The sequence below is a fragment of the Pseudophryne corroboree genome, chromosome 10, assembly GCF_028390025.1.
Source record: "Pseudophryne corroboree isolate aPseCor3 chromosome 10, aPseCor3.hap2, whole genome shotgun sequence".
NCBI classification, from domain to species: domain Eukaryota; kingdom Metazoa; phylum Chordata; class Amphibia; order Anura; family Myobatrachidae; genus Pseudophryne; species Pseudophryne corroboree.
In genome coordinates, this window is record NC_086453.1 from 82,093,697 (window position 1) to 82,120,454 (window position 26,758).

The window sequence follows — 26,758 nt, forward strand, 5'->3', positions numbered from 1 at the left end:
CTACTGTATTTACCAATGAAAAATGACTCAATATGGGATCTAGTATAAAAGATGAAGGTTTGTAGTCTGCCTATTTGCCTATATTGTAGCCTATGAGATATCCAACTATCGTGCTGAATTATTTAACATATTTAAAAGATCTCTGATTGACACAGCTGGGGGAGATTTATCAAGTCATGGAGAGAGATAAAGTTGAGCAGTTGCTCACTGTAAGCAATCAGCTTCTGTCAGTTTTCTTGCACAGCCTGTATACGAGATGGCAGTTACAAGCTGGTTGGTATGGGCAACTTCTCCACTCATTTCTCTCCAAGATTTGAAAACTCTCCCCCCAGTATGAGATGTATGAATAAATTGGAACCAGAATTACAGTTGTTCCTCCATCCTGTCTAGACACGAGTGACATTTAAATTAGGTTTGTTGGACATTACCTTAGCTCCGATCCATGGAACTTGTACATTTAGAAATGGACAGTTGTGCTTAGCTGAGCTTAGATTCACTTTCTTATAAGGTACCAGATTCCTCTTTACCCCTTACCAAAAATCCCTTTATTAAATAGGATGAGAACCACATGGCTTCATATGTATCTTTATTCCTGCCAGATTATCTGTACATTCCGCTGTAAATGTTTATGTACTGTACAGAAGCTCAGTCACCTGTGTATAGGTAAGCAACACTGATCATCTCTCTTTGGGGGTCATTCCGAGTTGTTCGCTCGTTATTTTTTTTCCGCAACGGAGCGATTAGTCGCTACTGCGCATGCGCAATGTCTGCAGTGCGACTGCGCCAAGTAAATTTGCTATGCAGTTAGGAATTTTACTCACGGCATTACGAGGTTTTTTCTTCGTTCTGGTGATCGTAATGTGATTGACAGGAAGTGGGTGTTTCTGGGCGGAAACTGGCCGTTTTATGGGTGTGTGCGAAAAAACGCTACCGTTTCTGGGAAAACCGCGGGAGTGGCTGGAGAAACGGAGGAGTGTCTGGGCGAACGCTGGGTGTGTTTGTGACGTCAAACCAAGAACGCTGATGCCGAGTAAGTGTGGAGCTACTCAGAAACTGCTAAGAAGTGTCTATTCGCAATTCTGCTAATCTTTCGTTCGCAATTTTGAGAAGCTAAGATTCACTCCCAGTAGGCGGCGTCTCAGCGTGTGCAAAGCTGCTAAAAGCAGCTTGCGAGCGAACAACTCGGAATGACCCCCTTTATCTTGTAATAGAATTTATCTAGCAAAGAGGTCAGTTCAATGATAAAAAAAAAAGGCTACGAAGATTCTACTGTAACAGATACAAATCTACTGTAAATTAGTGTTGTTGCTTTTTCTGTGTACACCAAGGTGTTGTTAATGATCAATAATGGATGTAAATTTTTTTTAGACATTACAATTTAAAATGTAATGTGAAACATACCTTTATGTCCTTTTTGTTACACTATTCATTTTCTTGACAATGGTTAATGCATGAAAAGAGTGATTTCACCAGATTAGTCTAAATATGCTTTTAGCTTCATATGTTACGGAACATTTGTTGTTGTGAGTAATTGCTCAATCTTTACATTAAACCAAAGAGACGAGTTATTCAAAGGATCCCAAATGCACATTGATCTAAACTAGGAGTTTGGTTTGTTTGCAAAGCGGCTGTTTGGCATTTGGATAATCTAGTATTTGGCCTTGGTGCTTACTAGCCCTGTTAACTTATGTAGAGAATTGTTATTAAGGTGGAAAAGGGCCTTCGTAATTTGTATATCGGATTATTTTAAAACTTTTTTCTTCTTTTTTCCTCTTAAAAAAAAAGAGTTTTATTATATAATATCCTGATCTTGCCAAGTTGTATTCATTTATTTTTCTAAATAGTCACAGCTTGACTTAAATCTAACCTACAGTAGTATGTATTGTTCTACTGTATATAAATAAAAGTAAAATTGTTTTACAAAAAACAGTCAAAATTGGAAAAATCTGTAAGGGGTGTGGTTGGCTTATGTCTCTACCTTACTGTACTGAAATGTCATTTCATCAGTCTTGCTTCTACAAATTCAAGTGGACACAAGTGTGACATTGAGGAGGAGTTATACAAAGAGAGTAGTGGCGCATGCAGGGGGGGTTTCTCAGTTCCCTAAAAACCTTCCCCCTGAAGGACTAAATTGACTGCTGATGGGGGCAAGGTACTTTGTGTCATTAGACCCCGCCCCTTCTTGACAAAATGGTACAAATTGCGGATCTATGAAGAGGGGGCAGGGCCAAAACAGCAGAATGTACCAGAGATTTGCAGCATTATATTCTCAAGGATCCGTGATTTGAGGCATTATGTTCCCCATTTACATATTAGTGGGCAAGATGCAGGGGGGGGGGGGGGGGGGGACTTTCTGGGAGAGTTGGTAATGCTTTGTAGATGATCTAAACATAGCTCACAAGGAAGACACATATATTACAAAGCTAAATAAAGTGTTCAACAAACACTTTGAAACTATGGATCTGGGAGATGTGACATACAGTATTACCGAGAAACCCAGATTCAGAAAGAGGAAGATTGGAGTTTTCAAACATCAGCCAGTCTTGGATGACAGAAACCAAAAGTCAGCACCAGTAAATCGAGCTTACCTGAAGTTGTAAGGAGAAATTGATCAGCGAGCAGAACCAATTACACATCCAAATATTGCAGCCATAACTGGGGGGTGTAGTATGGTATGCCGGCGGCCGGGCTCCCGGCGGCCAGCATACCGGCGCTGGAATCCCGACCGCCGGCATACCGACAGCTGGGCAAGCGCAAATAAGCCCCTTGCAGACACGGTGGCACGCTATGTGTGCCACGCTATCTATTCTTCCTTCAAGAGGGTCGTGGACCCCCAAGAGGGAGAAAAGGTGTCAGTATGCCAGGTGTCGGGATTCCAGCACCGGTATACTGTGCGCCAGGATCCTAACAGCCGGCAAACTGAAGACCACCCATAACTGGAATTCTCGGTAGACATGTAATCACTCCTCACCAAAAGGACTAAAATTCGGTCATGAGAGTCCTGCAATTTATTTACATAGTAACATAGTATTTGAGGTTGAATAGAGGCAAATTGCACATCGTGTTCAACCTGTTTTAAGTTGTGATGATTCTACATACTTGCTAAATAATGTTTTATGACTAGTTAGCTACTATAACTCATGTTACCCCCGGATTAACCATGTTGATATTTTAAGCATTATAACCTTGGATAGCTTTTTCATTCAGAAATTTATCCATTCCTTTTTTAAATCCAATTACAGAGTCCGCCATTACCACCTTCCCTGGCAGGGAATTCCACATCCTGATTGTCCTAACAGTGAAGAACCCTTTCCTCCGTTGCGTTCGGAACTTTCTCTCCTCCAGTCGCAGCGAGTGCCCACGTGTCCTAAACTGTGTTCTTTTAATAAATAATTCCTCTGATAACTCTTTGTGATGTCCCTTTACATATTTGAAGATATTAATAATATCTCCTCTTAGGCGCCTCTTTTCTAGTGTATACATATTCAGCCTAGTAAGTCTTTCCTTATAGTCCAGTCCTTCTAGGCCTTTAATCAATTTTGTAGCTCGCCTTTGAACACTTTCGAGTTCACTGATGTCTTTTTTATACAATGGTGGCTAAAACTGAACACAATATTCCAGGTGCGGACGTACCAATGCCTTATACAGCGGCATGATTACATCCGAGTCCCTTGTCTCAATTCCCCTTTTTATGCACGCTAGCACCTTACTTGCCTTCTTTACTGCGTTTTGACATTGTATATGGTTATTAAGCCTATTATCAATGAATACCCCCAAATCTTTTTCCAACTCTGTTTCCCCTAGGCATTCCCCATTTAATATGTAGGATGCAAGTTTGTTTTTAGTCCCAAAATGCATAACCTTGCATTTGTCTGTATTGAACCTCATTTTCCATTTAGACGCCCAGAGTTCAAGTTTAGATAGATCATTCTGCAAGGACTCCACATCCAATTCTGAACTATTTACCTTACACAGTTTAAGATTGACACTGTGCTTTCCAAGCCAATTTCTAGGTCATTGATAAATATGTTGAACAGTAGGGGTCCAAGTACGGACCCTTGTGGTACTCCGCTGACTACTGGGGACCAGGTTGAGGACTTCCCGTTGACCACTACTTGCTGTACCCTGCTATCCAACCAGCTGCTTATCCATGTGCAAATAGTTTTTCCTAGGCCAATCTCCTTTAATTTGATCATCAGTCTCCTGTGAGGAACTGTATCGAAGGCCTTTGCAAAATCTAGGAAGACCAGTCTCAAGTTTAACAGTCTCAAGTCATGAATATGACGATATCAGCAAAAGATGGCCTTAAAAATGGATACTTGTTTAAATTAAGGGATAGCCCAATGCCTTGGTCCAACAGAAAGCAAGTATCATTATCAGCTTAAGGGACAAACTATGTTTCAGCAGCGTATGTTAGCCACAAGGAAATTTAGTGGGGCCAGCTGTTTCACAATCTCAGAGAGCCAAAATGAAAATAACATTGCTATACTATGATAATCTGGGTTGTGCCAAGCTTGCAAATGGTAATATGAGCAAGGCTAGAAGCCTATTGATGTCAACCCCTGCAACGGTTGAAGGGAATGAAATATAGAGCAGGATGTAATGAATACTGAGTTTGGCGGCCTTGCGGGATGCCGGGCCAACTCAGACGTGTTTTTCTAAAGGGGCAATCATGTACAAGCCATGGTTTAGACTTATAAATGATTGCCCCTTTAAAAAAATGCCTGAGTTCTGCCAGCATCACGCACAGCCGCCGAACTCGGACTTCATTACATCCCGCCCAAATACTTCAACGGCATTGTTGAAGTTCAACCACCTATGGGACCTAGTGGAATGTAGTGTGATTTGGATATTTATTGTGAGACTGACTAAATTATAGTGAGTACTTTAATAAATCCTAGACTTAAGCTACTAGCAATACAAATTACTATCGTGGGGGTATTATGATAAATGCAAATAATGGTTTTCGTAATCAACCGGCCCAGACTCTTTTACAGTTGAAATATAGACAGACCAACGCTGGGTGTATATTTGTAAAGAGTACTTTAAGATTTATGACCATAGCTGGAGGTATAAGGCACTGTGAAGCCTCAAATAATCCAAGAGAAAGGTATTCTGTGATCGCTATCCCCTCTCTGAGACTCCGTTCTAACATTGGGGGTCATTCCGAGTTGTTCGCTCGCTAGCTACTTTTAGCAGCCGTGCAAACGCATAGTCACCACCCACGGGGAAGTGTATTTTCGCTTTGCAAGTGTGCAAATGCGTGTGCAGCCGAGCGGGATGAAAACGTTTTTTGCAGTTTCTGAGTAGCTCTGGACTTACTCAGCCCTTGCGATCACACTCCTGCGTTTTCCTAAACACTCCCTGAAAACTGTCAGTTGACACCCACAAACGCCCTCTTCCTGTCAATCTCCTTGCGATCGACTGTGCGAATGGATTCTTCGTTAAATCCAACCCCCAGCAATGATCCGCTTTGTACCTGTACGACGCGCGTGCGCATTGCGGTGCATATGCATGCGCAGTAGTAACCTGATTGCTGCGCTGTGAAAAACGGCAGCGAGCGATCAACTCGGAATGACCACCATTGTTAATAAAATGATCGTTATCTGCTGCATTTTGCTGGATAGTACAGATGTATCCACGGTTATCTTGAGTAGTTTTCTGTGCCTAGTCACAACATGATTTATTAGCATAAACCCTTCAGCTATTGTTCTCAACTGCAATACAATACAGAGAACAATACAGCATGGGATTAAGTCATTACAGCAGGGGATTAAGTCTGACTGGCCAGTCACAGTTAATCCTATTAACCGTCAAGATAAATGTGGATACATCTGTATGATTCATTAGTAAGCAGATCAGTGATTCCCAACTAGTTTTTACAAATGTTTATATCAAAGAGCTAGACAAAAATACTGGTTCAAAAAGGGGAAATAATTGAAAGCAAAAATAAGTTGTAGGGTGAAAAATTGTAAAATGTAACCTGCACCTCTTTCGATCTTTCCTTACTTAAACTGTAGGGGACTATCCCCTGGGTTCCCCATCTGTGCCGTTGGGTTCCTTGAAGAAACTAGACAGTGAAAAATTAAGGACTGAATGGAAAAAGGCTGTAGGTGATTCCTATTGCAGTCCCTCCTTCTGTTCTCATGATAATCTTACTTCTGGTCACCACATGGATAGTCCCAGCAAACTGATGGCGGAACAGGAAGAATGCAGGGCCATATTCAGCCAGACAGTGAATGGTTTTCAGCATGCTGATTGGTGAATGGCTGGAGCTATCCACCAGAGTGTTGACAGCCATTCACTGTATGGAAGCATGTGGAGAGATGGCGCAGTACTGCAGGTGGGGCATGTTGGGATTTTTTTAATTGGTTCCCATGAACCATGGGTGGTTAGGGGCCCCAGTACATTGCTTTACCCAGGGCATAAGATGCTGTTAAGATAGCCCTGGAAGAATGGCTCACATACGCTGAGATTTGCTTCAAGTGGACCTCCGCAATGAAGGACACGATTTCTTGCGGAACCATTGTGGAAATAAGTGAAACAGAAGTGAACTCTAATATTGCCATTTGACTTTTTGTTCTTCATTTTGTTTTGTATTACAGTTTTATTTATAGTATTCATGATAGAGTAGAACACGCGTGAAAGGGATTCTTAGTGACAGAGCATGTACCATATTAGACCACGTCACTCAGCCAATTCTTAAAGAAATCTACAAAACATAATTTCAAAGAAGGTTTACAAGTAAAGTAGAAAGTATTATTATGTGTGTAGTACACCACTTTTATTAAAAGTCATACAATATATTCCTCTAGCTCAGTGGTTCTCAAAACTCGGTCCTCAGGACCCCACACAGTTCATGTTTTGCCCCCAGACAGTTCACGTTTTCCAGGTCACCTAGCTGGGCACAGGTGTATGACCAACAGTTACATCCACAGCTGACTTGGAAAACATGAACTGGGTGGGATCATGAGGACGAAGTTTGAGAACCTCTGCTCTAGCTTACTAGTACATTGTGGCTAAAGTCATGTTTATATTCTCCTTCTAGCTAGTCATAAGCAACCGTATTGCTCTATCAACAACTAGTAGGGCAAGTTGAGGGTACAAGCAACTGTACTGGAATAGCATACCTGTCAACAGTTCTTATTTTCCTGGGACACTCCCTGTTTTTGCCTCATTTAAAATCTGGTTTTGGTAGACTAGTTGGGGTATAGACACATCTGGGTCATGGCCCCATGGTTTCCAAAATATCCAGTCAAAAATGTTGGCACATATCAAACATCCAAAGTGCTTCATTGATGTTTTAAACCAGTGAGCTAGAGAAAAAAATATTAGATTACTTATGAATTATTATTATTATTATTATTATTATTATTATTATTATGTAGCAAAATATTCAGCTTGTAAATCCAAAAGAAGTCCACCACACTACCTAAATGCATTAAATCCAGCGTATCAGGAAAATATTATGCATCCAAAGTTCAAAGTAGTTCAAAGTCATATACAATGTAGCATACGTACAATACATTTTCTGATCTTAATCATACCTCCCAACATGACCCTCTCCAGGAGGGACACCATGCTCTGCTTCTGGACTTTTCTCTAAATTAATGATTGCCGGCACCTGTGTTGAACAGGTTAATGGATAAGAAATGTGTTTCAGCACAGGTGATGGCAATCATAGATTAAGTGGGAAGTCCAGGAGCAGAGCATTCTGTCCCTCCTGGAGAGGGTCATGTTGGGAGGTATGTCTTAATGATTATGTTGTATATACAGAACTGTAATGAGTGACGTCACGTAACCAAGTTGAGCAGAAGTAATTACTGGACATTATTGTGCATCTTTTGATATAGGCTGAAGAAAATGCTTATTAACCCTCTTGTGTCTTTTTAACGTTAAGATTATCAAATGCTAATGTTGTACTGTAATCTACACATTAAGGACATACTTAAACACACGTAATATAATGTGTTATATTTTTGTGCTTGTTACAACCATATATTTTCCTCTCTAGTCCCCATTTTTGCATGTTTAAATGAGGTTCAGCAATGATGCCAGCTCCCTGTTGCTGAACATCACCATTTAGACCTGTAAGATAACTATAGGTGAAACTATACGGGCAAGTATATAATATTCATGAACTATTAATGAGAAAGCCAACATCCCATGTACAGGCAGTGTCGGACTGGGGCATGAAGGGTCCACCGGGAGAATGCAGTGGTAGGGGCCCATACTTAGGGGTGTGGTCAGTCCCTAGAGGGGTTTGGCCAGTCACCACAGAGGCTTGTCTAATCATTGTAGAGTGTATAGTCTAAGCCCCTTGATAAATATACATAGTATATACTGCTAGTGCATGCATAATAATGTACCAGATTAATAACAGCAATGTACTGTAGAGAATGCACCATATTCCTGTGCAGTATAAGGTAACATATGTATAATGTATAATTTTTGCAAACTAGAACCAGATCCCTAAAGGATGAGGTGGGCCCCCAAGCAGTGGGGCCCACTGGTGGTTTCCCCTGTACCCCTGTGGGCCAGTCCAAGCCTGTGTACAGGACTAAGCTGATGCTTTTTTATTACATTATACACCAGTAGGTGTTGTAAGCAGAAGCTCACGTTTTACAACACTGGTTTCTCATTGGCTATAAATAATCACATGATATGTCACTGATTTTATCTAGCTCAGAATGTGGAACTGCACCCACAGGACAACCCTCACCAACAGTCAGCTAGTACAAAACACTTTTCAGCCATTTCCCCTAAATTGTTGTGTGTCTTATTAAATATACATCTCAATTAGCCTGTACTCAGGAGTGAAAAGTTAAGAAACATCTAGCAGCACGTTATGGCGATGTCTGCCAGACAAATCATGACATACTGTAGTTGCTCTTTGGGAGAGACTGGAAGGGGATGGAATGATGGCAGCTAAGGTGAGCGTGGCACAGTGAATCGTGGCATCACGGCCCATGCTGCGAAATGTAATGACCACCAAGACGCGTTTCACAGTGACTTGCATTATCACAGCCCGGCCCTGCCCACTGTGCTATAGAAGTGGACAGGATGTGGGAGATAGCCTACATGAAACCTCTGGAGTCTCCTGGACATTCCAGGAGAGTAGCCAGTTATGCATCACAATAAATTACTATGTGTGGCTCTGCAGCAGGGGGACATACCTGATCAAAGAGGTCACCACAGGACTGGATGTGGGAATCATGTGACCACTTTACTTCCTTCCCTAGGTCCCTATCTTCAAGCCAAGTACATCCTGCTACAGTATAGTCCCCTCCTGGTGGCATGTAAATAAATTTAGCATTCAGCTAGTGAATTTATACCCATATAACGTTTCATTGGTAGACCCACTTCATTTGTTAATTCTAAAACATATAGGTAAAACAGCATGATCCAATTAATGGGGGGAGGGGGGGGTGTCTGGTGGTGCACATACATTCCTGGATCACCAGATGCAGCATTGGTCTGACACTCTGATACTAACATTAGCTATGCATGTATTTGTTTCTCTCACTTTATTCCTAAAGACTCCAAGCAGAATGGTGACGCTGCCAACGCTGCACTGGCCAATGAGGATTGCCCGACAATAGACCAGGCTCTGTCCCCAGAAGAAAAGTCTCCTGTCACGCCTGGTGCAAGAGAGAGATACAATCGAGACCGCGCTTGTTTCCTGTTGTCCACCGGAGATTTTGCACATTCTCCCGACGGCAACATCCGCAAAGGTATTCGCCTCTGATGCATACTCCTCCACCCTTCATCACTCACTTCCATTTATACAGCTTACCGCACCAATGCAAAGCTTGAAAATGAGACACACACCCCTCCCTGCCCCACTCCCATCCCAAAATTCCTTTGCAAAGACCATTGTCTCTGATTTGCTTTTTACAACTTAGATCTTGCTGGCTCTGATCTCTTTGCTGCCTTGACACATCCATACTGTCCTGTAACCAGGACCTGAAGATATGAGCTACATGTAGTTTTACTACAGAGCCAGGCCTTCGTTTGCCACCTCGCCTCCAGTAGGCCGCTATAGTGTGAATAGTACCTTTTAGTCTCTGTTTCAATTGAACTGTGAATGTGCCATGGTGGTCAGGAAACGTGGAGTTCTCTTTTGAAAAACAGAAGCAGCTCAACGACAAAATGAAAAATTCCAATACCACTTTTTTTTTGTTTATTTTACTATAAAGAAGATATTAGAAATTGAAAACACGGGTGCACTCAATACACAACTTAATTAAAAAAATCCAACAACTTATTCCTCCATGTAAGGCTATAAAATGTAAAATCAGCCACTCTCCTCCCATTGTACAGTAGTGAGCACACACTTTGCGAGTCATGTACCCAGTCACCTGACAGCAGGCCTGGGTTTTTAGGAACCAGACAGGTGAAGGGTGAATGTCAGGGTGTGACTAAAGCCTGCTAAGCAGATCTAATGGTCTAGTAAATACAGGCATAATGAAAACAACAAAGAGTAATCCCGGTGTGGAGTCAGCATGTTCATATGTCTTACTGTCTCTTGTTTCAATGTCTATGCGTTGGAAAGTTTAGTAATGCCAGTCCAGCAAATCACCTGTTCATGTTATGTGTTCCGTCCTTCGACACTTGTCTATTCTGTTGCTCTCTTGTTTTTCAGCTCATGTGACAGATCATAATGGGCCGATATCTGACTGAGGTTTTAATGCTATATACGTTTATTATTATTACTGTCATTAACTGCATTCCCTATAGATTTTGCTACTTGTACCAAAATCTTACAAATGCACTACAGCTACATTAGTCAGCATACCCATGTCCTTGTCATGCTGTTACCAGCATGTTGGGTTAAGCTGTCATGCAAGAGACCCGTGTATACTTGACTATCAGTACTGTACGCCGTGTGCGTGTCTGTGTCCCCCCCCCCCCCCCCCGCCCCATGAACGTTAAAAGAACTCATCCACCGCGTTAAAGCACAGAACATTACATTGAGCTTGTGGACTCCTGGCACTTTTAGAGCAGTTTCATGTTGCTTCTAATCCCATTCCACACATTTCATTGGTTGATCCACTCTTGACTTACTCAGCAATTTGTCTATTTAGCTTGTACCGTACTTGTTTTTAGGAGACACTGTTTATAGTCAGGTCAGGAAATTATATTGTCATGTTATCCGATAGGCTTATATGGGATAACATTGATCTAATGCCACGTTATGGAGACAGTCCACACCACTGATTTTATACAGCGCATTGTTAGTAGCCTCATTTAAATAAATACCATAAACTCCCATTGTAACAGTGACGTAAATATTTTGGAATAGATATGGACTATTAAGGACTAGATAAGGACTTCTAAAACAGAAAACACCCGATTAGATTCTACAGTAGCTATCATTTTCTAGACTGTACTGAATACTATGGGGGTGTATTACACAGAAGCAGCAGCCTAATCGCTAATTTGATAATGCAGCAGGCGCCATGTCTCCTGCTGCATTACTGATCCGAGGTGTGTCTTAGGATGCAGTGTCGGATTATCTGCGACACCATCAGCTGGCTGCATGAGCCGGGCGCTGCAGCTGCTACCTTGTCGCCAGGATATCTCTATCCTTTGACTGAGATCCTGGCCCCCTCCTGCAACAGTGGCGACCAGTGGTGCCAAAAGGCAGGGGGAGCGGGTACAAATTACCCAGGGCCCAGGCTGCTGGGGGGGCCCAGTCCGCTAAAACCCCCACCATCAACGCACCCACTGAGGATATTTGTACTGTGGCTGGCTGGCGGTGGCGCCATCTTCTCGGTGATATCTTCGGGAAGATGGTGCTGCTCATAGAAAGCAAAGACTCTGGCACTGTGCCAGAGTCTTTGCTCTCTAGTGGCCAGCGTCACCTTCCCAAATATCACTGGGAAGATGGTGCTGGCCAGGGGGGAGGGAGCTGCTTCCAGATCAAGTAAGATAGGAAGTAGGTTTCCTCCCCCCTGCCTCCCTATGTTAAAATGGCACCCCCCCCCCCCCCCCCCCCCATGTTAAAACACCGGCTGGCCCCGCAATTATTTTATTGTTCACATATTTTTATACTAAAGGGCATAGTCTTGCCCACTTAATAAGCCACGCCCCCAGGCCTTTACCGGGGCCCGGCATGGCTCTCAACGGGCCTGGTGGCGACACGCCTCTGTTTGGAGAAACGGAGAGCATTGCCATCCCCTCCCGGCCCCTAAATGGCAGTCTGATGCCATAGTGCATCCGTCGTCGCAGGACCTGTTCATGCATGCGCAGAATGGATCCTGCACATGCAAAAGTACCGATAATCAGTACTTTGCGACAGTCAAAGCGTCTCCGTCCACATCTGAATAAACCCCAATAATCGCTGTATCTAGTTGTTTGCTAAGGGCAATAGCCCCTTTATTTCCAATTTAGAAGTTCTAGTAAATCTACCCATTTTCTTCCAAACCTTTAATGCTGTACCCCTGCATGTTATCTATAGTCAGCAAAGGCTGTGATTGCATAATTGGTATATCAGTAAAAATTACTAAATGACAACTTTCAGCACCATACTTACAAACCGCAAGTGTGTAACAAATACTCACTCAGTGGGAATTTTACAACCCAATGGTTCCCAACCTTTCTTGTATCACGGCGCCCCTAGAGTATCACCATTTATTATGGCATACCCTTGTCCAAAAGTGTCTTATTGAGAAATTCAGCAAAGAATATTAAAATGACTAAATTATGCTTACCTGTCATCCCTAGCTACAGTGACTGTATGTGGTGGAAGACAAGGTTCTTCTGTTTCTCAACATATTTTATGATTGGCAGCCACAGCACTGGTTTTGCCTATTACAGTGACATAAATAATTCCATATGGTCCTTGGCCACCAACCCCTGCAAGTGCCCCACAGCACCCCAGGGTGCCACAGTATTTAGTTTGGGAACCACCTTTGTGATCTTTTTGTCCAATAACTTTCCTCTACCCAACATCCCTAAGCAACTAGTTTCACAACTGAGGATAAAGATGAATTTGAATATTTTAGAACATAACCCTTAGCATAGATCTGCTCCACTCACATGAAAGGAAAGTTAACAAGGTTTTAATTTGAGATAACCCTTCTTGTAAACCAGTCATACTTTATACCTGCTTTAATCTCCAGGTATACTGAATTTAGTAGTATTACACCCACTGTTTATCTCTCAATTTTTCGGTAAACAGTAGGGACATAAGTGGATTCCGAGGTTGGCCAGTTTCTCCTGAGTTGGTGAAAACAATATTAAATTGTGCTTTGTGTTCAAATGAAAGAGTCGTGAAAAACGGATCTATTTGTTCTGTCCATTTTACTAATACTGCAATCACATATCTTGCTAGATCAGGTACAATGCATATAAACAGGTCCGTAGAGAGCCACGCCGGGACACGGTAAGGAGGAACGGCTTAAAACACTGGGCGTGGTGATTCCCATTAATATAAAATTATGTAAAAGAATAAAACAAAAATTGGTACAGTGGGCAAGGGTGTGATGAAGCGAGACCGCCTCCTCGGCCAGTGCCAATCTTTCCAGTGATATTTAGAAAGGTGACGCCGGCTACTTGAGAGCAAATACTCTGGTACAGTGCCAGAGATTTTGCTTTCAATGTGCGGTGCCATCTTCCCGAAAATATCACCAGGAAGATGGCGCCGGCCACAGGTATACTCCCAAAATACCATTAATTAAAAGAAAGAATGACAGAATTCAGAAACTTTAGTTTATTACTAAATCATGATCTCCATACAATCAAAACTTTTATGTGCATATCCCTAATTACAGTATGTTACAATGCACCTTAGTTTTCAGACACATTCCGGACAAAGCTATAAATCTGCAAGAAACAAATAAACTATTGAGATTTTATATGTACCAAGTGGATGTTAAAGAAACGATTTGCCTAATTTTCTCTAACATAGGGGGTAATTCCAAGTTGATCGCAGCAGGAAATTTTTTAGCAGTTGGGCAAAACCATGTGCACTGCAGGGGGGGCAGATATAACATGTGCAGAGAGAGTTAGATTTGGGTGGGTTATTTTGTTTCTGTGCAGGGTAAATACTGGCTGCTTTATTTTCACACTGCAATTTAGATTTCAGTTTGAACACACCCCACCCAAATCTAACTCTCTCTGCACATGTTATATCTGCCCCCCCTGCAGTGCACATGGTTTTGCCCAACTGCTATCAAAAATCCTGCTGCGATCAACTTGGAATTACCCCCATAAAGTATAATAAGTTTTTACTCTGCAGAGACTTTTAGGTCTATTTACTTACTAACATGTGGTAATAATTAAAATGATACTCCTCTGCCTAGTTGTTGTGCCGGCTGGCGGAGTGGATACTGGATAGACCAGTTTAAATAACTATCAATATCTATTAATATCCTCTGCTGTACTGAGATAGTGATAGTGAATCAGGGACTGCTGTGGTATTTATATCTCCACAGTCCTTGTAAAGTAGTCCTCTCCATGCAGAGAAACCTGGCAACACTTTTCTCCGGTGGGGTTTTCCAATGGCTATTGATAGATAAGAAGATGATCTATCTCTGGTGAAAACGGGAGGACACGCCTTTCTACATTTAATAAATAGTCCTGTTAATTCTTTAAAGTTCCAAAGTTCTGTATATCTTGTTACGAAAAGAACCACTGCAATTAAATAAAGATATAGGGCTATGCAGATGACAACCACGTTACCGAAATCATTAAGATATTGTTAACATCAAGTTGCTCATAGTGAGACATTTTCTGTTTATAAGTAGGATAAAGGGGCATATGCATCAAAGCTTGGAGAGAGTAAAAGTATTTACTAAGCCTTGGAGAGAGAGAAAGTGAAGGGTGCTAGAGTAGCAGCCAATCAACTCTTAACTGCCATGTTACAGGCTGTGTTTGAAAAATGAGCTGTTTGGTTGGTACTTTATCTCTCTCAACTTTATCTCTCTCCAAGCTTTGATACATATGCCCCAAAGTGTCTGAATAACACCACATACTGTGGGGTAAATTTACTAAGGTGGGAGATTTTTAGAACTAGTGATGTTGCCCATGGCAACCAATCAGATTCTACTTACCATTTATCTAGCTGCTTCTAGCAGATAATAGATATAATCTGATTGGTTGCTATGGGCAACATCACCAGTTCTAAAAATCTCCCACCTTAGTAAATTTACCCCTGTGACTCTTAGGGGGATATTCAATTTGGCCCGGGGTGCCGGGTGATACGTATCGGCCGGTGGGGGCTATTTAATTGGCCCCGATAAGCCGGCGCGTGCCGCTGCTTATCGGGGGTTTTGCTTCACCTGCCTCCGGCAGGCGAAGCAAAATGCCCTATAACAGCCCCGTTTTCAACCGAAAACGGGGCTGTTTCACCCGAAAACACACAGGTTTCACTGAACCTGTGTGTTTTCGGGTGTAAGAGGACTTGTTACCGGCCGAGCAAATTAAATAGCCCGACCGCAGCACCCGAAGAAACATCGGGGGTTTTTACTCCCGATGTCTCTTCGGACCAAATTGAATATCCCCCTTAAACATTTACCTGCATATGTGTGTGTGAATAAGTCATCAGCTAGTATAGTTACAGTATGTGTTGTTTGTGTGTGTGTGTGTGTGTGTGTGTGTGTGTGTGTGTGTGTGTGTGTACTTAGTTACATCTGACACATAGCTTGTGCATTGTAGTTGTATCGTATGTAAGAGGGAAGCAGCACTGTTTACTTCTCATAGACATCTGCTTATCAGACACTGCCGCCCTTGTCATGGTTTCCATAAAGTTAGTTCAAATACACAGACAGTCATGTGCTACCAGGCCAACCATTAGGAAGATAACATGGGACGTCATCTATAAGCTTGCTGGTTTTGCAGTGATGCACCTGGATGGTTCGTCTGGCATACTTGAAGGCACTCTTATACCAAACATTCTATAGTAGAAGCGTATGAAGTCTTATTCAGAGTGCCATGGGCCTGATTCAGTGGTGCAGGCAGTTGCATGCCCAGCGCAATGTCATTCGTAGTAGACTTGCAAAAATATGCTAACGACTCACCCGCCACCTTGAGCGCAGATACGCCCACTGGTGGCACCTCACATATGCCCATCCCACACATAAGTGGGGGCTACCCTATGCTGTCTGAGACAGAGCGGTTCTCCTAAGGCACCGGGGCCTCTCCAGCTGTGAATGAACTTGCAGTGGCTGACTAGGCCACAGCCAGAAAATGGTCCCGGCATGCCTGCGCTTTTCTAGCCACCCCCATTACCTCCCCCAAATGCTGCCTATCTGTCACTTAGCAAATAAATCTTCACTGCGCATGAGTAGTGCAGCTTTGGTGCATGTGCAGTGGCAAAAAATGACTCCATGGCATCCGTCATCAACATTGTGTTTACCTCTGTGTCAGGCCCCTTGTGCTGCTCTGACCAGCAAGTAATGTCCCTTTAGAAGCGCCCTCTCCACCCCTTTAACTCATTTCAATAATCTTGCTCCACAAAATAAAGACTATTCATCGGACTGCCCAACAGAACTGTGTACCTCGGTGGGACAGCTCTGTACTGTGTCGAAGCTGGGTTTGTACTGTGGGCCTCCTAAGTGTTTTCACACTGAAGCCTTGGAAAAGTATTCTGAGCTGGTGCGCTGAGGCTTACAGGCCTGTTTATTATTAGGTATTAAGATTTTCTACCAGCTGTTATCGCTGCAATAAATAATGAAGTATCAATGCAATTTACCAATAAAATGTTGCCAAGACCTGTGATGAGTGATATTCAGCTCCCCCGCTATAATGGCTTGCAGCAATTAGAGGAGTCTTATGATTGGTCAGCGGACCCTGCATGCATCTGAGCATGTGCTTCAGCTTGCAGTTCTGCTTTAGACAAAAATATAGGCCCTCATTCCGAGTTGATCGGTCGCAAGGCGAATTTAGCAGAGTTACACACGCTAAGCCGCCGCCTACTGGGAGTGAATCTTAGCTTCTTAAAATTGCGACCGATGTATTCGCAATATTGCGATTACTAACTACTTAGCAGTTTCAGAGTAGCTTCAGACTTACTCTGCCTGTGCGATCAGTTCAGTGCTTGTCGTTCCTGTTTGACGTCACAAACACACCCAGCGTTCGCCCAGGCACTCCCACCGTTTCTCCGGCCACTCCTGCGTTTTTTCCGGAAACGGTAGCGTTTTCAGCCACACGCCCCTGAAACGCCGTGTTTCCGCCCAGTAACACCCATTTCCTGTCAATCACATTACGATCGCCGGAGCGATGAAAAAGCCGTGAGTAAAATTACTTTCTACATAGCAAAGTTACTTGGCGCAGTCGCAGTGCGAACATTGCGCATGCGTACTAAGCGGATTTTCATTGCGATGCGATGAAAAATACCGAGCGAACAACTCGGAATGAGGGCCATATATGTATAGTACTAAATATATGGTTAACACTGGGTGAACAGTTTCTCTAGCATGTCTGCCACAAGCAATAGCTAAAAGGAACCCTTTAATAAATTAAGAGTAGCACAAACTCCATCGATGTCCCCTTTGTTGCTTATCTCCTTAGTAATTAGACCCAATGGGTTGATTCAATTCTGTGTGATAGCCGATGTGTGTCATATAGAATCATCCCACACCACATCGCAGCCGTCAATGAGGGGTAATTCAGACCTGATCGCTAGGCTGCGTTTTCATACAGCGGGCGATCAGGTCTAAACTGCACATGCGTATGCACCGCAATGCGCAGGCGCGTCACACGGGTACAAAGCGGATCGCTGCTCAGCGATGGGTTTGTGCAAAGGATCCATTTGCACGGGTGTTCGCAAGGAGATTGACAGGGAGAAGGCGTTCGTGGGTGAGAACTGACCGTTTTCTGGGAGTGTTTTGAAAAACACAGGCATGTCCAAGCATTTGCAGGGAGGGATCCTGATGTCAATTCCGCTCCGGGACAGGCTGAAGTGATTGCAGCAGCTGAGTAAGTCCTGCGCTGTGTGTTTGTACAGCTAGCTACACATGCGTTCGCACACTTGCACAGCTAAAATACCCTCCCCCTGTACGCGGCGACTATCTGTTCGCAGCAGTGCAAAAATCGTCTGCTAGCGACCAGGTCTGAATTAGGCCCAATGTTGCAAGTTTTCACTCACACAAAAGGCAAATATATGTACAGTCGAATATCACATGATGTTCACCAGTCACATCACGTCGAATTGCATTGGAGCCCATGAGATTTTGATTACAAAAGATTTGTGTGAAGGTACTGGCTGAAGCAGAGAAACACTTTGCATTATATATATGCTCTGCGCAATAAAATGAGCAAAGCTACTTACACTTTAATAAGATTTTTATTACTATTCTTATTGCTATTCAACGAAGTACAGTTTTTGCTTTGTGAAGTAAGGGGACTTATTGCTGTTGGTCTTTCGGTGGAGCAATAATGGTCTCTGTAATTTATGAAGCAAACAATAAGAGGGCACATTACACATTACACAATCCTTTTACTAGTGTTATGTAATCGGATGACTGCTCTTGCCTGTTTTAAAATATATTTCTATGCAGTTTGCATGTTTAAAGGTACTTTTTGCAATGGGCTACTCTTATAGGAGCAAAACATTACTATACTTTATGTTCTGGTTGTAATTTGTCTATTAGTGCCAAAACCGTTCTTTCATACCATTTTCAGACAGAAATGTCTGAAAATCCCTGCTTTTACCTGGCATTTGAGTGTCGGGTCATTTTGCCGGTCCCTGCCTTTCACACAGAAGAGCAAATTACCTGGTCAAGAATTTCTACCCGGTAATTTGTGGATCAACACGGGTATTTCTTCTGTGTGAAAAGTCAACCCGGGTTGAGATTCCCAGGACTTCGACCCGGAATGTACTAGGGTTGGAAACCTGGGAATTTTAACCCAGATTGACCCTTTCAAACAGAAAAAGCACCCATGTTGATCAGCAAATTACTAGTAGAACTTCTTCACCTGGTAATTTGACTCTCTGTGTGAAAGGGGTATTAATAAGATTTTGTTCTGTGGGCAAGATATTAAAAGGAGCTGAAAGGGAAGGAGACAGGACAAACCTGAAACCAGTTCCTTATTTCCAAGGCTTTGCATGGGCCAAAAGGCCCTGATTTGGGACACTATTTCCATATTCCGTGGACATATGTAAATTGTGCATATATAACTGGAGGCACAGGCTCAGCAAATGCTGACACGTGTGGGCCCTGATTTGCCTAAAGTACTTAGAGGACAATTTATCAAGCGTTCTATAAAAGAAAAGTTCTGGTCGGTTGCTATGGGCTACAATTCCACTACTCAGGAGGTTTGATAAATCTCACCTTTAATGTTTTCTAAGCAGAATTGGTGGCTCTTTCTCATTACACTCTTATGCTTAGGGAGGAAACCAATATGTCTTGGTGACCAGCACGGTGTTACAAGAAATAGTTTAGCCAATGCATCTATGGACCTGAAGTATGTTGATGTCAATATCTTTAATTGGAGACTAAAAGAATAGTTTATATTTAATGTTTATATTTAATAATTTAAGTACTGAGCCCTACATTAGAAGAACGTTTAAATTAATGATGAGGTATAGGTAGTGCTTTCACATGAGAGTTTACCTCTGCAATTTCACAAACAATTATCCTGCAGACCACTAAATGCCATAAGCAGTGAAAACAACCTACAGCAAACGGTCAAACAAATATATTGCTTGTCTGGGAGGGGGTCACAATTGAACAAAGCAAGGTGCCGTACACCATGAGCGTGCAACATGAGATCTCTATCCTAATTAATTTCCTGTGAAATCCCAACCTTGCAGGAGATACTTACCGTCATCTTCCCAACGCCTCACTGCACTAATGTAACTGATGACAGGTTCACATATGACACTGGGTGCAGGGTGGGAGCTGTAACAGCAAGAGAGGAATAGTGGTCATCCTCTGAAATGGAATTTTGGGTACAAGTTACCCAAGTTACCAGACTTTTGCCATAAATACTATAACTCTTCCATACATTTCCACCTACTACGAAATAACTTGTTATTCTAATCAGTCACCTACTAACTTAGCTCATATTATTGCTAACATTTACTTGGAGGACAACCCACCTGTTTATGTAACACTTAGGGGTCAATTTACTAAGCCTTGTAAAGCACCAGCCATTTTTCAAACACAGTCTGTAACAAGGCAGTTAGGAGCTGATTGGCTGGTACTTTATCTCCATCCAAGGCTTAGTAAATAGACCTCCTAGTATGTTAAATGTTCACCTTTCACGATAGTCTGCTCTCCAATGGATAGCAGTGCTAATATAAGTGCAAGTTCTAGATAACAACCCAAGATGCCAAGTCACACTTAAATATTAAAACATATCTGATTAAAAAGCCAATAAAACACCTTATTGTATTTGACAATTGAAAGTATTGAAAGTTTATGTGAAAGCAGAACCATCACTCACAGTTTTGCTTTTCACATTATAATATTTAATAGTATTTTATACCCGTCATACACCGGTTCATTTGTTATCTTGCCCAGCATTCCAGAGTTTTTTCCTTTATCTCTTCTCTGTCCCCACTCCTCCACTTAGTCTCTCATCTCTGTCCCCCTACACCCCTTTCACCCCATCTCTCATATCTGTCCCCCTCACCCCACATCCAGTCTCCCTGTTTGTTATCTCTGTCCCACTCACCCTTCATATATCTTTATGTCTCTCATCTCCATCCCTCTTCACCCTTCAGTATCCCTGTATCTTATCTCTGTACCCCTCACCCCCATCTGCTTGTTTCTCATCTTTTTCCCCCTCACCTTCCCCATCCTCTTACCTTCCCCTGTGTTTCACCCCTGTCTCTCTCATTTCTCCTGTGTTCCTTTCTCTCATCTCTGTCCCCCTCACCCTCCAGTCTCTGATTCTCATTTCTGTCCCTCTCATCCCCATCTCCCTGTCTCTCTTATCTGTCCCCCTCAACTCCCTCCTGTCTCTCATCCCTGCCCATTGACTGCTCCTGTTCCCCTCTTTCTCATCTCTGTACCACTCAACCAGACCCCCTCCCCTCTCCCTCTGTCTTCCCGTCATGTCTGTCCCTTAAGTCAATCTCTCTCTCTCTCTCATCTCTACCCCAAACTCTTCCTTTAGCACCAGCAAGCGCCCCATCCCCTACCAGCGGCAGTGAGAGGGTGAGGCCTCTCTACAGCTAGACACATGCTCTAGAAGATTATATAATAGATAATCACTTTACATATTTTACACTATAAATCCATATGACTAAACATCGGCTTACAATTTTGCTTGACAAAAAGGCTTGGCTTGAATTTACCAGCTTGAAGTAGTTTTCAACGATGGTCAATGTTACAGAGATGACACATGCCGAGGGAAAGGTGACTGTCACCCACACCAACACGTTATTTGCAGGTCACTGTCAATGCTGAGGGAGCAATACAGGATTAGTTGTTTTCCTATCTAGTTCTTTATTAATATTGCTATCTTAATTCTTATACAAAGGGTGTGATCTTCTATATCCAACAGAATTTAGCTCTCTAACACAGGCTGACACACATGCTGGGAGAATGGGGGCAGGTCATCTTTATAACACCATCTACATTAAAACATTTCTTTTTTTGTTTGTTTGTTTATTTTCATTTCCATCCATGTTTCATTTTCATTGCCTGCGCCCTTCGCTCTTCAGCTGTCAACGCCTGCACTCCATCACCTCAGCACGACGACTGGTACAAACAAGACGTTGATCTTCTGCATGACCTCAATGCCAATGCTGCCACATGGATCAAGCAGTAGGATGCATGATGTCCTAGGGGTGAGTAGCATGAAAGGGGCTGCCCCTTCTCACCCTCATTAACTACAAACCTTGCTCATTTCTCTTTCTGCAATGCACCAAATAACTCTCTTCATAAGTTCCAGATCCATATTGATGGTGATTTTTTGGTCTTAATGGCTGGAAATACCTAAACGTCTTTAGATATTATACGAACAAAGTGCCGCCAGCCAAGTATGGATCCTAACTTCATCTTGCTCATATTTCATTTACACAGTTCTGGTTATCAAATGATCTGATACTCAAAGGCTACATGTCAAAATGCATGTCAAGCGTTCTAGGAAGCACAGTACTAAACAAGCCTTTGGATGTTAATTGTAACTTGTTCAGATCATTCCTCAATAACCCTCACTGTTGGCAAGTTGCAGAAGGAAACAGATGTAGTTCTATACCATCTGTCTCCTTGGTTCAAGTTATCATCATACAATGGCCAAATCATCATTTGATAATATCTAAACAGAGCTCATCTGATATTATCCATGAGCTGTAACCGGCATCAACTTCTAATCTCACATGATTACAATAAATGCAATGTTCATGTTTTAGTCATGGAATAAAACTCAACTTGTTATCAAGGTAAGACAAAAAAATAAAAAATACACCTACTGGTGTGAGATTAGGACAAAAGGACGGGTGTAACTGTATACAGTCACCCACTAAAAGTCCCCTCCAGTCTCCCAACTATCAACCTGATTCAGAGATTTATACAAAAGCATTTGCAACTGAGATTTTGTGCACAGCGGCTGTGAGAAAATTTGCGAATGTCTCAGCCGCTTGGAGTTTTATAGAGGCACCCCCCAAAATTGGTACCTCTGCTCCTCCAATTCCGTACAAAGACGCAGCCATCGGGCGCACATCGGGTAACATCAACTATCTGAGTTAAATCTATGGCCGCTAGAAGTAAGACACTGGATCCATTGTAACTGTTTACGGGATCGCATTTGAAAACTGTGACACGCCCCAGAAATGGTTGTAACGCCTGTGATTTTGTCGCCGCTCCCCCGTTACCTCCCACAAATGGTCTCTTACTATCAGTCCCTTTGCGCATAAAACCTCTCTGTGGCCGCCATCGCATGACCGTCGCGGCACATGTGCAGATAAAAAGAAATTGCCCCACTGCATACAAAATTGGCTTTGTGTACATCTCTGAATCAGGACCTCTGTCGCAAAGGACAACAGCTTGGAAAAGTGAATTGTGACAAATGAAACAACGATAGATAGATAGATAAATAGATAGATAGATAGATAGATAGATAGATAGATAGATAGATAGATGCTGATTTATCATACGCAACAAGTTTTAAAACTATTTGTGTATTATAAAACTTGTTGATAAATCAGCCTCAATATATCTACGGTGCTCCAGCCAATCAACTCCCAACTGGCATGTGTTGGAAAAATGACAGTTGGGAGCTGTTGGATGGAGCACCATTTATCATACGCAACAAATTTTAAAAATCGTTGTGTATGATAAACCTCATTGATAAATCAGCCCGATAGATAGATAGATAGATAGATAGATAGATAGATAGATAGATAGATAGAGAGATAGAGAGATAGATAATGCTTTGCTACAAACTACCCTACAATAGAACACAGCATAACTGACTTTACAATTGTGATTCCACAGCTGTAGGTGTAGACTTTGATGAAAGCTGACACGAGCAGCTGCATGGTCACCATTCTAAAGCCAGGTATGATATATGTTGAGTCATTTTTTTTTCTATGTTGTGACAAAAATCAGAAACTAACTTAAAATTGAGGGGTTGATGTACCAAGCAGTGACAAGAGTGGAGAGCTGTGCCTATATTGGTTGCCAGCTTCCACCTATTATTTTATAAAATGCACTTTATAAATGGCTACCTCAAAGCTGATTGGTTGCAAAGGACAACTTATCCACTGTCCCACTTCTCCAGTCTTTTAGCTGCTTGATACATAAACATGTGAATGACTGTACCTCTCTATTTAATGTTGGGCTCACAGTTTTGATCCAGAGTTCTAACAAGAGTGCATGGAAATAATTTGTCTGTGTGATAGCTTTGTGTATTTTAGTTTGCAAAACTAAAAAAACTCTGAGGTGTCAACTACAATACATTTCGCTCATTAAAGACAGTAGACCTGTACTGTACATAAGCAGTGACTGCCGGCTACTTACTGTGGTCCATGACCCCTAAACAGTGACCCCCACAGGCACTGAAATGTCATTGCAGGTTATTATATAGTGTTAAGCCCTCTTAATATATTGTTAAAATTAGTAGAAACTTTGAAAATGAGTTTTATTTAATTGGTACTAGAAACAAATAAAATGTTATCTTCTATAGCTGTTATATGCATTGATGTGACCCATGTGCTTAAGCTGGGTACACCCTATACGATATATTGGCCAGTCTTGCGATCTGCGATGGTTTGCAATGACCATCATATTGGGCCTAATTCAGAGTTGATCGCAGCAGCAAATTTGTTAGCAGTTGGGCAAAACCATGGGGGTAATTCCGAGATGATCGCTCGCTAGCTATTTTTTGCAGCACTGCGAACAGATAGTCGCTGCCTATAGGGGAGTGTATTTTTGCATTGCAAGTGTGCGATCGCATGTGCAGCCGAGCACTACAAAAAAGTTTTGTGCAATTTCTGAGTAGCTCAGAACTTACTCAGCTGCTGCGATCACTTCAGCCTGTTCTTGCCCGGAATTGACGTCAGACACCCGCACTGCAAAGTCTTCGACACGCCTGTGTTTTTCCACCCACTCCCAGAAAACGGTCAGTTGACACCCACTTCCCTCTTCCTGTCAATCTCCTTGCGATCGGCTGTGCGAATGGATTCTTCGCTTTTTGTACCCATACAATGCGCCTGCGCATTGCGGTGCATATGCATGCGCAGTTCTGACCTGATCGCAGCACAGCGAAAAATGCTAGTTTGCAATCAGGGCGGAATTACCCCCCATGTGCACTGCAGGGGAGGCAGATATAACATGTGCAGAGAGAGTTAGATTTGGGTGGGGTGTGTTCAATCTGCAATCTAAATTGCAGTGTAAAAATAAAGCAGACAGTATTTACCCTGCACAGAAACAAAATAACCCACCCAAATCTAACTCTCTATGCACATGTTACATCTGCCTCCCCTGCACTGCACATGGGGGGTCATTCCGATTTGATCGCTAGCTGCATTTGTTCGCAGCGATCAGTCTAAAAAACGGCAGTTCTGCGTATGCGGCGCAATGCACACGGGCGACGTACGGGCACAACGAATGATGCAGTTTTGCACAGGGTCTAGCGATGCATTTCAGTCGCACTGCTGGCCATGAAGTGGGCGTTTCTGGGTGGCAACTGACTGTTTTCAGGGAGTGTTCAGAAAAATGCAGGCGTGCCAGGGAAAACGCAGGCGTGGCTGGGCGAACGCTGGGCAGGTGTGTGACGTCAAATCCAGAACTGAATAGTCTGAAGTGATTGCAAGCACTGAGTAGATGTTGAGCTACTCTGAAACTACACAAAAATTTTTTGCAGGCGCCCTGCGATAAAAACGTTTGCACTTCTGCTAAGCTAAAATACACTCCCAGTGGGCGGCGGCATAGCGTTTGCATGGCTGCTAAAAACTGCTAGCGAGCGATCAACTCGGAATGACCCCCATGGTTTTGACCAACTGCTAACAATTTTGCTGCTGCGATCAACTCTGAATTACCCCCATAGTGTCTTCCCCCAATATCACCCAATTCATCATAAGATAAAATGTGATTCGCTAACATTGATACTGTAAGGATGTATTGTGCAGTCCTACAGCAGATCTTGCAGTGTGTATGTGGACACAATATATCATTACATCACATCGAGCCATCGCAAGATCGCCAGATCAATCTGGTGTGCACCCAGCTTAACTTCCGAATCCAACTCTGCTTAGTTAATGTCATACAGCACTTTTTTTGTTTTTGTTTTTTTAGAATGTTGAAAACAAAACTGTCTCTAATACAGAACTTTTTGTAACAGACAAAATTGTCAAACTTTATTAATAAAATGACATAGGGGCTAAAGCAGAGGTGAAAGTATGTCACTTTTTCAGACGTGTGTAATTTCACACAGCGCATGCTCAGGAGCCCAGCATGGACGTGTGTTGCAGGGTTGTAGACAACTCAGTCTCATCTTCACTTGTAGGCAAAACTAAGTGAGGGTGTATTGATGGAACTGCAGGCTACGCAGACTGATGGGTTTGCGTAGTGTAGCATCAGGAATTGGTGAGCCGCTGTGAAAAATGATCCAAATGCTGCAGGATGCGTATCGTGTAAATAGACGCCCCATGCTGCTGCGCACAACAAAGCACCATCGGATCATGGTGGTCATTCAGAGTTGATCGCTCGCTGACGATTTTCGCAGCACAGCGATCAGGTGAAAAAACAGCATTTATGCGCATGCGTATGGGCCGCAATGCGCATGCGTGTCGTACGGGTACAAAGTCCATTGTGGTTGTGCACAGGTTCTAGCAAAGTTTTTCTTCGCACTGACGGCCGCAAGAAGATTGACAGAAAGGGGGTGTTACTGGGTGTAAACTGACCGTTTTCAGGGAGTGTTTGCAAAAACGCAGGCGTGTCTGAACAAACGCAGGCATGGCTGGGCGTTAACTGGGCGGGTGTATGACATCAAATCCGGACACGAATAGGCTGAAGTGATCGCAAGCGCTGAGTAAGTTCTGAGCTGCTCTGAAACTGCACAAACTATTTTTGCAGAGCTCGGCTGCACATGCATTCGCACTTCTGCTAATCTAAAATACACTCCCCAGTGCGCGGCGGCATAGCGTTTGCACGGCTGCTAAAACTAGCTAGCAAGCGATCAACTCAGAATGACCCCCTATGTGCGTGATCATCAGACATCTGAGTATCCCACTGGTTACTAAGGATGTTCAGTATAATCACGCCGCAGGGTCCAGTAAATCTGTGTCGGAAGACACAGACCCTGGTCGCCGCACGCCTACAAAACAGAGCTGACACCCCCCGTTTTGACAAACGCT

The 26,758-nt window shown here is 42.9% G+C and overlaps 1 protein-coding gene across 2 annotated transcripts in view; it reads left to right on the forward strand.

The window, feature by feature from the left end:
- LOC134966076 (potassium voltage-gated channel subfamily C member 1-like) overlaps positions 1–26,758 on the forward strand; it is a 168,558-nt gene that overhangs the window by 138,508 nt on the left and 3,292 nt on the right. The window contains exons 4-5 of one of the 2 annotated variants that reach the window (XM_063942543.1): positions 9,540–9,734; positions 21,623–21,742. In XM_063942543.1, coding sequence (XP_063798613.1) covers positions 9,540–9,734; positions 21,623–21,729 — 302 coding nt within the window. In that variant the 3' untranslated portion in view covers positions 21,730–21,742. Of the gene's footprint in view, positions 1–9,539; positions 9,735–21,622; positions 21,743–26,758 lie in introns of those variants that run through there. The other variant, XM_063942544.1, reaches the window with a different exon arrangement.